The sequence below is a fragment of the Apium graveolens genome, chromosome 10 (genome assembly GCF_009905375.1).
Source record: "Apium graveolens cultivar Ventura chromosome 10, ASM990537v1, whole genome shotgun sequence".
In the NCBI taxonomy this organism is placed as follows: Eukaryota; Viridiplantae; Streptophyta; class Magnoliopsida; order Apiales; family Apiaceae; genus Apium; species Apium graveolens.
The window spans coordinates 90,501,669-90,515,615 of NC_133656.1; the positions used below are offsets into that span (position 1 = coordinate 90,501,669).

General features: G+C 35.5%; 2 protein-coding genes across 3 annotated transcripts; both read left to right on the forward strand.

The window, feature by feature from the left end:
- Positions 1–1,228: 1,228 nt before the first annotated feature.
- LOC141692418 (uncharacterized) lies at positions 1,229–5,283 on the forward strand. 2 transcript variants are annotated; one of them, XM_074497245.1, is made up of 4 exons: positions 1,229–1,391; positions 3,238–3,364; positions 3,508–3,580; positions 4,855–5,283. In XM_074497245.1, exons 1-4 carry the CDS (start codon positions 1,364–1,366, stop codon positions 5,122–5,124), a joined length of 498 nt encoding a protein of 165 aa, XP_074353346.1. In that variant the 5' UTR covers positions 1,229–1,363; the 3' UTR covers positions 5,125–5,283. The 2 variants fall into 2 exon arrangements, with proteins under 2 accessions (XP_074353346.1, XP_074353345.1); XM_074497244.1 differs by lacking the exon at positions 1,229–1,391 and adding an exon at positions 1,448–1,941.
- A 6,320-nt stretch (positions 5,284–11,603) lies between these two features.
- LOC141693683 (glutathione transferase GST 23-like) lies at positions 11,604–12,857 on the forward strand. Its single transcript, XM_074498836.1, has 2 exons — positions 11,604–11,997; positions 12,373–12,857. Exons 1-2 carry the CDS (start codon positions 11,683–11,685, stop codon positions 12,727–12,729), a joined length of 672 nt encoding a protein of 223 aa, XP_074354937.1. The 5' UTR covers positions 11,604–11,682; the 3' UTR covers positions 12,730–12,857.
- Positions 12,858–13,947: the final 1,090 nt, after the last annotated feature.

A 13,947-nucleotide genomic window follows, 5' to 3' on the forward strand; every position in this document is an offset into this window, starting at 1 on the left:
TCACTTGATACGGTTGGGATTTACCTTCCTATAGCAGCTTTCTCGCATGGACATATTTATGTTGCTATATCCAGAGATACACGACCTGAAGGCTTCCATATTCTCATAGATAGTGATGATGGTAGTAGCACAAATATTACATATAATGTAGTTTTTGAGGAAGTGTTTTACAATCTTCCAAGTGTAGACAATTAACCTGACATATTAAGAACATTTGATACTAGGGGTGAGCAGAAAACCGCACAAACCGCAAAAACCGCTCGCACCGCACCAAATTACACCGCAAAATGCGGTTTTTAATTTTCGTGTTGCGGTTGCGGTTTGAATTTTTAATAAATTGCGTGATACTGTGCGTGTTGTGGTTTTAAATTTCTGAAATGCGGTTCAAACCGCACCGCAATATTTAATATATTATAAATATATATATATATATACACACACACTTATATTCTTATCGGGTAACATAAAGAACCGTTTTATATTCTTAGTTAAAACTGAATTTCACCAGATGACCATAACATCCTTATTGAGTTAGAATTATATGTTAAATTCATTAAGGAATTCAAATGGATCACACGATCTTCTGACAAATAAAAAAGAGATTACACAATCTCTTATTTGTATTTCTTCACTAGGAAAACCAAAATCCAAGTATTTATACTGGTGAACTAAGATGTTGCATTCTGATTGACTAAAACTATTTTCGGAAATTTGATTAAATTTAAATTTTGTGTTTATTTAATTTTTTTGAACTTGTAAAGTATAAACCGCAGTAAACCGCACCACATCGCACCGCATTTTCGTGGTGTGGTTTATGCGGTTTTCGAGGGTACGCGGTGCAGTTGCGGTTTGGAAATTTGAGCAAACCGCATGTGCGGTTTGAGGAAAAAACCGCACCGCCCGCACCGCACTCACCCCTATATGCGTGTAAAACTAATTTTAAATGTTAAAAAAATGATTATAATTAAATATCAAATAAATATTGCAATCATAATATATTTTAGGTATATTTTAAAATAAATTATAGTAAGGAAATTATTAAAAAACCTGAAAATAATATCTAAATAAATAATATTTATTTATCGATAAATAAATAATCTATTTTTGATTTCATGAATATTCATATGTGGAGATTTACTCTGACCCTTTTCGGGAGGTGGTTATAAATCTTTAAACTAAAAAAGAAACAATCATTTGATCAAGTCACGTGCTGATGATCTTTTGACCCACTTGTAAGCTAGATCCTAAAACTTCTCAAGTTAATCAATCATCAATTATTAATAAATCAAACTAAAGATCCTCTTTAACTCATTTCAATTACATGAACTTGTAATCCTGGCAAATAAAGCTTAAAAAGATTGATATGGGTCAAGTTTTAGATAAAGTCCAAGGTACTCATTTTACATCTCAAATCTCACTTTTTTATTAGTGTATATAAACACACAAACATGCATCTCTATTTGTTTCATTTGGTTGATCTTGATGTTTGACATCTGGGTTTTTATTTTCACTCTTATTGGTTGGTAAAGTTTGTATCATTGTAGGATTAGATTGTTTCTTGATGCAATATTTTGGTATGTAATGTGTGGACATAAAGAAGATTAATGAGTGTTTGGTATTTTTAGAGGACTAGAAAAGTTCATATTCAGACATATATTGTGTATATTGGAGATAAAGATATGCTTCTACAGGCCACACCTATCAACTTCATTTCCAGTAAAGATTGTTTAAGTTTTGGTCCTGCTAGAATTTTTTGGCCTAAAAGTGTGTGCCCATGTTTTCATATTGAGTTGAAAAAGAGGAGGGGTTTACGTAATGGATCAAGAATACAGGCTTCATTGACTGAGACCGCGATTTTGTGGGCTGGGAGAGTTTTTATTCATTATGCCTTGTTGAAAATTGGTTTGGCTGGATCTTCTGCTAGCCCGCGTATTCCGTCAGGTCTTGATTTTGGTTATGTGTTGAATTTTAACAGGGGATTTGGTAGTTTGTAAAATTTCCGGGTTTCAGAATCTGTGAATGCGTGTGATAATATATGGGGTTTAATTGTTTGTTAAGTACTAGGTTTGTAGCTAGGTGTGTGTGAATATATACGGGTCTTTATTTCATTAAACTTCTCCATAAACTAGTACTCTAGTTATAGTGCTAAATAGAGCTACAATTTTTTTTGTCAAGTTTAAGATGGAGTCCGAACTACTCTTTTTTAATCCCAAATCTCACATGTATGCGTATGCATATGTATATGTATTGATATTTGGAACGTTTTGTTTAGTTGTTTTGATTAATTTTTTTCTCTGAAATGAGTTGTATTTTGTATTAAATTACTTCACTTTGTGCAGAACTATAATCTGTAGTTAGTTTGCTTTAAGGTAGGGATTTCGTTTTCTTTTCTTCTTTCGCTGTGGGAAAAACTGTAAGGAATTTTTTTTAGAATAGCCATTTCAAGTTATTGTCAGCTGTCAAGATTTTAAGATATAGTAAAACATCAGATATATATGCATGTCATGGGTGAAGAAAAGGGTTATATAAGGGGTTAATGGTCTAGCTCCGCAGAGAATCGGCAAAATACCTTACAAATCCGCAAGTTTATTATAATATACTCATCAATTCTTATAATTCAACTCTTATTGATTGATAATAATGATTACAATTTACAATGTATTTATAGATAATGCTCGGAAAAATAGCAAGATCCTAAGTAATAGGAAACTAATTGTAATTTGATAACTACTACCTAGTAATTGTCTACTACTATTTTAATAAAGGGAACAATGATCTAATTCTAACAATTAGAAACTAAATTCTTTGTCATGTTCCGCATCACTAACAATTCCTGAAGAATTAGGTTAGAACCTTTAGAAATGTATGTACTTAGGGTTATATTGAAGAAAGCATTAAAGTAGGGTGATATGCCGTTAATAAAGGACTTTGAGGATTAGGCTACGTGTGCAAGATGCAATGCATTATGAATGGAGAGATTTCTATCTGTCCAAGCCTTTTCAGTTACCAAAATGCAAGCTTTTAAACCGTATTCATCAGCTGTTTGGTATTACCTTATATTGTAAGAATAGAATAAGAATACTGTACATTGAAAGTTTTCAGAACTGCCTGTTGTGTTCTACAACCAATTCATTTTGCCTTCTTTTGGCCATTTGATGTATGTTGTCATATTATTGTGTTCTGAGACGAGCTCATCTGATGTCCTCATGATATTTAAAATGCTGATATGATGTACAGGAAAGCAGTGGAGGCGGACACAAATACAGAAGATATCGGACAAGGTCTTTGACCGTGTCAAAAATGAAACTGGACATGATGGTTTGACATTTGAAGACCTGTACATTGCTGTATTACTTGTATATAAGTAAGCCTTCATTTTTTAATTTTTGAACTCTCTTCAGTTGAAGCTAATTTGTTTGCTTCCCCCGTCCCCAGCTCTGCAAAAAATTTATTCTTGTTTCTTACATAATGAGCTAATTTGGTAAAAGAAAATTGTTTTAAATGCAGTGAGATTAACAAACGGTTACCTGGACCACATTTTGACCCTCCATCGAAAGAACAGGTCGAAACTTTGATGCAGGTATGTTTTGGTTGTCATATATTTTTCTAAAGATCTGTAGAGTTTAGTAATCTTTGTTATCAGGGAACCACCATATGATCAAAATTTTTAAACAAAATATTACTATGTGAAGCAATTACTAGCAAAATTTGTCTCTTGGTTGGACTGAAGCAGAATTTCTGTCTTGGGTGGACTGAAAATCCAGTCTTGCACTTGAAGGTCTTATATGATCTTTCTAAATTTAATCAGCATGTCACAAATTTTCATTTTTTATAATGGCATTCCAGGTGAGCAGATGTTTTCCTTCTTATGAAAGGTTTTGTCATTTGATCTTAATGACTGGCTTATCGAACTAATGCTCTGTTCCATCTTACCTATTCAAATTTACTGTACTAAAACCGTCTAAACCTAATTGCCAAAGTAACACTATTAATCATCCATGATGAATTACTTTCCTTTTTCTTAATCGCTTGTGGAACCAAATAGTTGTTTCTAGTGACAATCATGAACTCCATACTTAACAATGGCAACAGGAATTGAGTTGATCATTCCAATTTCTGGAACTTGTGCTATATTGGCCCTCATAGAGGAAAGTTCTGGAAAGTTATGGCTGAAAGATAAGGAAGTAACACTTACGAATCTAAATACAGTTTTTACAAAAGAAAGTTATTAAACTAGTCTGGATAATGCCAAGGAGAGAGGGGCAGGAAAAAACAAATGCAAAAGGGAATTTGCTGTCACACTTTGAACAGCTTGTATACATCTGAAGCAATATAGAATCAATAAAGTGGTGATTTATGTACAGTGTGTACACGCTGCTGGCCTGTGAATCTGTCTTTTTTCTGTGTTCTGAGCTATAATATAACCCGCGTTGTTTTGCCTGTTTTGATTTCAAGCAACATTTCATAGTGAATTCCACATCTCTACTATGTTGCTTTCAAATTTTATATGTTCCGTCTAGTCTGAAGAGCTATACTTTTTTTAAGTGTTTGTTAAAGTGAATAAATGTCTTACGTTTTTGAACACTAAGACCGGAGGAGTCCCATACAGTTATTTCTGTGCAATCATATGCTTCATGCAGTCAGCAGTTTGTTTCAGAAATGGCCAAACTATTTGGAAGTATTTTCCAGAATATAAATTTTAAGTTTGGTATAATTTTTTAGGGTAATCCTATGTATAGTTAGGATCAAACCATAACACGCTTGTATTACATTTGCACTTTTTCCTCATCTTCAAATATCTTCAAATCTTTAGCATTCACAACTCTGAGATATGTGAATGTTTATTAAATGCAGGAATGTGATTTGAACCTTGATGGAGTACTAAACCGTGCGGAGTTTGTGAAATTCATCAAACATTCAACGAAGGATACATTCTTCGTTGTTAGTCAGGGACTGATTGTCACTTTGGCAGTGGCGCCAACAGTTGCATTACTTACTAAGAGGTCAACCGAGGGAATTCCCCATCTCGGGAGAATTGTGCAAAAGTTACCCACTTCAGTGTACGCCTCCATTATCACACTCGCGGTTGTGCTGTTCCAGAACTCATCTCAGGCAATTGAATGAAGTTGTGTTTACCTTTATGTTCTCTTCAGCTATTCCACGTTGTATATACAACTGCTTGATATTATTCTGTGCTCTATGACTTTGAATAGGCGAATCTGTGACTTTGCCAGTTTCTTTGAATAAACATGAAATTTATTTTCATGGAGATACTTTCAGATATTAACATTTGCGTGAACTAGTGTCGTATAACCTCACATTGTTTGTTTGGTTTTCCCCCAAGTAAATATTGGAGAGTTTATAGCAGATACGTCTGAATATTACGTGTAATCATATTATTAAGTGGTTCTGATCATTTTTTACTATAAAGATTTTAGTAAAGAAGTGGATTGACTGCTTCTACTTTGATCAAAATTTAACCAAGTACTAATATATATGGTGAATTGGCGACACTTGCATATACATAACATCACCATAATAAATATGAATTTCTTTTGAAAACAGAAGAAAATGAAACATGGAAATATCAAGATAAAACATGCCCATAGGCACAAGTACTCATAGAAAATCTGTTCACCCCAATATTAAACTAAAAACTTAGAAAAGCCATGAAGAAGTGAGTATGAAGTAGCTCCATTACAACATTCCCAGAATAACGAACGTGGCTCTGCATCAAAAAAGTACTTCGAATGTACTGCAATCTCCAGCTTCATCCAATTCGTTCAACACCATTCTGGCTTATAGTGGTTGTACATCATAGGTAATTTCCAAACCTCATTTTCTGCCATCTCCATCCGAACTCTTGCACACAACTGGTCATTATTTGTTGGGTGCTGGCTACGGCGCTGCTCCTTTACCTTGATATTTGATTTAGTAGTAGTCAAGGGTAAATGGGAACTGCTTAAATCCTCTGTCAGACTGCACGCTTGCCCCCATTTAGGGCATTGGTTTGTTAATTAAAATGGACAGTAAGAACCGAAAGGGTGCATCCTCCCCTATAATTTATGCTCACTGTCTTGCGATACACATCTATCTGAAACAGACAGAATAGGTTGCGTTATTCTTAAACATACTACAGGCTCATAGTCAACTATAATGAATGTAGAGAACATGCTTGAGCAATAGATTCTATGGTTCGTTCATGAGCTGGAGTGTATTTACATAATGAAATACAAAAGACACATCTACATCTCATAGTTATACCATTCGGGGTACCCTAAAATGAATTCAAATGGAAGAGTAAGAGTTTTAAAAAGTTATACCAGTGCACAAAAAGGCTCCTGCATCACTACGGTCTGGGGGATTCCACATTTCCCAATGTATGCAACCTTACCTTCGTCTTTTTGAAGGCTGTGGAAAATATACCAATGTACGCAGCCTTACCCTTTTCTTTCAAGCAGGATAAGGGGCTGCAGGAAAGGTACTACCAGTGACCTAGTACATTAAGAGGCTGTTTCCCCTACCAGTGACCTAGTACATAGCAAGTAAACACTTGAATATCACCTTAAGCACGATCTACGGATGATAGAATAATTAAAATGTCCCACATCGGTAAATTATACTTGCCCAATCACCCTTAAATGTCATGTCTGTATTTATGCAGTTCTAAACAAGCAAAATTATGTATACAGACGTGTTTTTGAAACACTTCCCAATATGCGTGGTAACCTGCAGTGCTCCCACTTCTCTGCATCTTCAAGACAAACTAAACAACTATGCATGAGATATAGGCAATGTATAATGATGTACTTCTTCAATATATCTAACAATCAAAAAATTAGATGAGATAAAGGAGCTTTTATTCTATGTAAATATGAAATAACCTTTTCAATGTCACTAACTAAATGACTGGCATTTAGTACACATCAAAATATTTTAGGCATTTTTTTAGTAAATAATGATTGCACGGTTAAACAATCACTCTTTCCTTGTTTAAAAAAAAGCCATTCAGAGACATTTAGTGTAGTAAGATCAGTCTCCATATTCAGAAAGACAAGAGAAAAGTTAACAAGAAGCAGGGCCTTTCCATTGCAAAGCTTTTGGACATTTTGAGACCAACCTTGCAGCAGTCCATATTGGAATCTCAATAATTTTCTGGCTTCACTTGTTTTAATGGATGAGTTGGTAGTTTAATTAATTAGATACAAGATGCATCTACAAAATAAATAACCAATACTGAGCAATATTCAGTTCGAATCTAAGTATATATACTTCTTTGGTAATAACGTCGGGGGGGTTCGAGGCTAAGAGGAGGCACGTGTGGGTGAGTAGTTATATTCCTGTAATTGACCTTTACCTGCAAATAGAGCTGGCCAAATGGGCGGGTTTGAACCGCTCATTCGGGACCGGTTCGTACCGAATCCGTAAAAAATTCGGACCGAACCGGGCCAGTTCAAACCCGCACAGCTCGGTAAATTAGGTGAACCGAACACGAATACCAATTTTAGAACCCGGGACCGTACGAGCCCGCACGAGCCCGCACGAGCCAAGCCCGCACGAGTCGCACGGCAAGCCAGCTCGCACAGCCCGCACGAGCCCGCACAGCACGCCCGCGGGTGGGGGTCACGCGCCAACGTCTTCCTCTCTGCTCCCTGCTCTTCTTTCTGCCATGGCTGCACCTTAAGTTGTGATGGTAATTTATGAAGACCAAAAAAAAACAAGAAAATATAAATACAATGAATAAGACAGCTAGGTAGAAGGTAAAGAACCGGTTACACCTTTTTTTAAGGTGCTTGCTATCTCCTATCTGTATGTCTAAACACAAACAAACACTTGTTAGTTGTATATATGTGTGTTATGTGAGGCCAACAAATCTTTTTCTTGCTCTTCACATTATCCTCTTGAGCTGCACAGGCTTTACAGAGGAGAGCAACTTAAATTTTGCGTGTCTTTATATATACATATTTATATTTGCATATTAGAAGCTGAGAAGTAGGCTTCTGTTATATCTTTAAGCTTCAACTGATATTAAAAAATTAAAAAATTACAAATCAAATTACAAATCTTTAAGTTCGTATTTCAACCCGTACGAGCCCGGTTCACACGGCTCGCCCACGGTCCGCACGGCCCGGTTCGTAATTCAACCCGCACGGTCCGGTTCACGAATTCGTTCGGTTCGGTTACGAGTCCTGTTTTAACGGTTCAAACCCGGCCCGAGCCCGGTTCGTAATTCAGCGGTCCGGTTCAGTGTTCAACCCGTGTGCGGCCCGGCCCGGCACGCACGGACCGCACACTTGGCCAGCACTACCTGCAAATTTATCAAGTAACAGGCTTTCTTTAGATAAATAGGTAAGAATTTTAAACAAGTGTAAAACACATGTTAACAAACATGAATATTCAATATTTTATATCATCGTTCTATTTCTTTGATGTAATTGCTATTAATAGGGTGAAATTTCAGTTTTTCCCCTTGATGTCATAAGTTTTCTCTACCTAAATACGGGAATGACAATATTAAATATAAGATGACAAAATAATCGTGATTTGGGGTTCCAACACATACACCTCTCGTTTTTTTTTTTAAAAAATTCTTTGTATTGCTTTCATCCATTGGTTTGTTGCAAGTCAAACTCAGGGGAAAAGAGAGAATGTGATAATAAAATTCATGAACAGCAGTTTACATTTAGAAGGTAAAATCAAGAGAGACAAACATTTTGGGATAAGATTAGAATGGAGGTGGAAAGGGAGAGAGATGTTAGGGTTCCTTTAATCTCTGCCCTTTTCTGCCTATTCGTGGTAGCTGGTGGGGTTTTTCTGATCATATACGTTTTTGTACCTGATCAGGCACAATCTTGGTATCCAGTTGTTGCATTGGTGTTAATAGGCTCCCCATGGATTTTTTGGCTATTGGCCTATATATATACTTGCATGAAATCATGCATTCGTGCACGACAAATGGAGAATCGTGCTGTATCAGGCAATCAACCGAAAAACAGTGGTGATGATCAGAATGCGGGAAATGACCAGACTAAGGAAGAAGGGTCGGTTGCATCTAAGGAGAGCGAAGAGCCATTAGCATATTCGGTCTAATCTTTGAACAAACTGTAATTGTAATTTTTTTTTTGTTTTTTATGTAGCGCATTAATCATTTTGACAACAGTTTATGATGGTGAATGATGATCTCCCTCTAATTGATAATGATAAAATTTCACACACTACTCTATGGGTGGAAAAGAAATGATGATTTTGACTTTGGAAGGAGACACAACTCGATGAGATGTTATGATTTCACAAAATTATAATGGGAGAAGGTAGAGTATATAGTAGATAGATGCCGTGAAGGCTAGAAAACTGATAATGTCTTAACTGTTAATAAAAATGGATTAAAAAAAAAAGTAAGATCGGAATGAAAACTTCATGGTTTTAGGAGATTTTTTGTGTAGCTTAAAACTTATATCCAGAGTAGACTGTCAATTGTTTGGATTTTCTACTGTAATCTAAAATGTCTATCATCAGAACTTGCAAGTTCTGGTGTTCTCCAATCAACTAATTTATAATATTTCCCTTTAACATCCCTACAATAATTATGTCTAGTCTATACTTGTTTTACCTTGCATCTTTCAATTTTATAAGTATATTGTAAAGATTAGTTCTTTTCATTGCATTTTATTCATCCATTTTGAGTCTTTTGACAATTATTGTTAGTTATTGTACATCTACTCTCAATACTTGCTTGCATAGCGTATATTTTCCACAGTTCTAGTACAAGGATCCTCTATTGACTCTGGAAAACACTAAATTTAAGTGTAAAAATATCCCAACTATCTCTCCAGATACGTTTCAATTTACAAACACAATGATAATGCGGCATTTACTTCATATTTATTTTTTCCTAATTCTATATCAAGATAGTATGACATGTCTAGAAAAATTGCCTAGTTACTCTGGAATTGGCACTCTATAACTTGAAGTAAACTAATATGCAAGTGCAGCGTAAGAAATAGAGAAGCATGTAACTTTCTTTTGCATACCTTTTCCCTCCATGGAAGCTAATTACTTAAATTCCACAATAGTGTCACCACCAACAGGCTAACTTAGCCAAACCAAGCTAGTCCTCAGACCATTTCAGTTTCGGATGTTGAAGACCTTAAATATCAATCTCGTCATGTGTTTCTTTATCGGAGAAGTTATCATTTCTCATTCAACTATTAGGTCAGGCTCCTCCAAAACTACAGAGAGAGACTATCTCCATTTCCGGACCGGAACACAACAATAAATCTGTTTTTCAATTCAAATTAATTACAGGCTATTCTCTCTTCAATCCATTATGTTCCAAAGAAGTTCCAATATTTTCTGAATTATTCTACATTTCTCCTGCTGGATATACATCTGATAAAAGTACACTTGTTCCTGTATTTACATATTGCATACAAGAGCTTATATGCATTACACGTTCAGCTAGTTCATAGTTACTGTGAACCCTACAAGAACGCGGTGATGTTTCCCAAGTGTAGGTTGGAAATTGGTGCAATACTTCTTAACCCCCCAGAGAGAAATCCTGATCCTCCATCAATCATGCACGCACAATGTTCTGCCTTTGGTATCCGATTCCAGTCTGTCCATGTAAATAAAGTAATTCAAGCCCTCATAGCCCCAAATTTTCAGTACATTGATATCATTGAACTTGTTACCATAGCATCACTTTTATATCCAAGCTAAATTACTTAAGCGTGCAACAAGTGTGCCATACATTGACAGCATACGTCCCGTGATCAGGTTGAAGGCCAGCATGATCAAACAAAAACTCAGCCTTACTCACAAGCCCATATAAAAAATACCATGGACCATTTTACACTATTAATCTTGATATGATCGGCATTGCCTCGAACAATTCAGTAGCTTCTTTAATTTTTTCCATTCTAACAAAACTAACTAAACGCCCCAGTCCTCAATTACCCCAATCAAAATTGCAGTCCAAGAAAGGACATTCTTATAACATTTTAATAAGCACTATGCAAGTTTTTTCGTTATCAATCATCCATTTATACAATACTCAGAACTCATAATGTTCCAAGTGACAAGAGTCTTTTGGGTCACTTCATCAAACACCATAACTGTAGTTAACATTTCGGACTAGATGTGTAAATGTAGCCTGTAGGTAGTTAACAAACTAAATTTGTGCAAAAATATATTAAGAAATGTAGTAAATAATTATGCAAAAATAGCTTTGTTGTTTTTGTTGGGTGATTACTAGTTGGTGTTTAATATTTTAAAAATCGAAAATACCAATTTAGGATTATTCGGAAATAGGGGACTAATAGTAATAAAATTTTAATGTCAAAACATTATAATGTATTATTATAATTATGTTAGTTATTTATTAGCAAATAATTATTTATTATATCATAAATTGTATTATTGTTCATATTTAATTGAATATGATATTTTAGTTTTAATAAATTAAAACCAATGAATTTTTGGCTATTTGGTCAGACTAATTGTAAATTTCAGGTACAACAAATAAATACTGGCTGTGTAATCGAAGTCTAGCAGACTAGCATATTCTCTGGCCTGCTCTGCATTTCCCTACTCATGCAAAACAACAAAGCACGTCTTTACATGTCCTTTAAATAATGGTAGCAACCAAAATTAAACTGTGATGAATTTACATTTTGCAAATATATGGCAGATGAAGTAAAGCTTTTGAGGACATGGTCAAGTCCATTTGCATTGAGAATAGTATGGGCATTGAAACTAAAAGGCGTGGAATTCGAAACCATTTTCGAAGATCTTGCCAAAAAAAGCTCTTTGCTTATTGAGAACAATCCTGTTCATAAGAAGGTGCCAGTGCTCCTGCACAATGGCAGAAGTGTCTGCGAGTCCTTTGTGATCCTTGAGTACATTGACGAAACATGGACAAATGGCCATCCTCTATTTTCTAAAGATCCATATGAGAAAGCTGAAGCTCGTTTCTGGGCCAAGTTTGGCGATGACAAGGTAGAGTAATTAAACCATTTGTCTTTAAACAATTAGTATGATGATCGTGAAATGATAGCTCAACACAGATTTATGGGTGCTTTTATTTTTCCTTGGTAAATTCATTTAACAATGCTTGCTGATATTATCTAACCAGATTGTTATTTTATTATTATTTACCATGTAATCTGGGACTTTTAGCGGCAATGTTTGTTTGCAGAACTCTTTTTAGAAATGACATCAAAATACATCAATAAAATTCAATATTGTCAAACAACTTTCAATATTTTGTTCAAAAAAATGTTTTCAGAAATTGCAAGCATCATCGCTACTATTAGGTAGCAACCTGCTACAGACTTAGCAAATTTGCTCTTGTTTTTGGTTTCTCAAATGCAGTTGTGGCTATCAGTCCGCGGAATTCTGTTTGGTAACGAGGCAGAGCAAGAGGATGCTAAAGCTCAAGCAAGGGAGCATTTGAAATATTTAGAGGAACAACTCGAGGGAAAAAAGTATTTTGGGGGCGAGGCAATTGGATATCTTGATCTTGCAGTTGGCTGGATGGCCAATCTGCTGAGTGTATTAGATGAAATAACTGGACATGTATTGATTGAGGAGCTTAAATTTCCATTGTTATGGAAATGGATGCAGGTCTTTTCGGATGCTCCGGTGATCAAAGAAAGCTGGCCATCCCGAGACAAGCTTGTCGTCAAGTTCCGAGCCATGCGTGATTTATACCTTGCAGGCAAAAATTAAAATGAGTTTACAAATCGACAAATAATTGATCTTCTTGTATCATGAAGACCTGTATTCGAGTTTAAAATATATTTTCCCGTAAATGTTAAGCAATTTCGGATTAATATAATTATTATTCATTACTGGAAACTTAATTTAGTTTTTGCTTGTTTGTTTGTTGATGAGGGTATATAACTTTTATCATGACTGCTATTTTGCAATGGTGCTTCATCTGTTGTAAGAGCTAGATAAATTCTGTTATAATTCTGTTGAATTTGATTTATTTATTTTTTTAGTTTTTTCTGGGCAGAAACTTTCTAATTTTCTGTCATTTTGTATTTCTGGTATTGAACATCTATCAGTGAAGTAATTAAAGATGACCATACAGATGTGATAATTTGTGATAAGAACGGTAAAAAGGGTTTTGTAGCATAGGATTGTTTTCAAAAAAAATAAAAGGTTGCCCTGTTGATAAAGACAAGGCAAAAGGCTGCCCTTTTGTTTACAAGTATTTTTGAATATATGCTGCGACGCGTTTACCCTTATAGTTGCACCCTTGCACTTGAACAATGTTCTGTTAACTTAATTTTGTGAATGATAGCCATTGCTTACATGGTATAAGTAGTTTTCTGCTACTTGTGCACATCCTGACCTGTTTACAAACCGGGACTAACTCAATAGTTTAGAATTCCTGGGAATCAAAAATTTAATTGCTGTAATCTATTATTAAAACTCTAACTGGACTTGTTCTTTCCGTCTAGTGTACTCACCAAGGAACACACTGGCCACTTATCTGTCTATCCTGGGAGGAGAGCTTTTCTGCAGGCTGTATTTCTTCTCTGAGCCAATTGGTCGCATAGCTGAGCTTATGGATCTTGACACGGGACTAGGTCCTCATGAGCCTCAGTTTCTAGAAGCTCCTATGGCTCAGGAAGAGCAAGAGGTGTTTGACGAAATTATGGAGGATGGTGCTGGGCTTTTGGAAGATGCAATCATTGAGAACTTGGTGCTCCAGCCTCTTGGTGCTCAGAATGAAAAGCCTCAGATGCAGGATGTGATGTTTGAAGAAGAGATTTTGGCTGACTCAGAGGAAGATGATAACGATTTGTTTGACTTATTATAATCGATTTCATAACATGGTGATGGTAGATGCTTAGTTTCTGCTGGTTGTGGTTTCAGTTCACGTATTTAAGTCGTTGGTGCTGCCGATGATGATGGGGTTGCTGGTGTCTCGTTTAA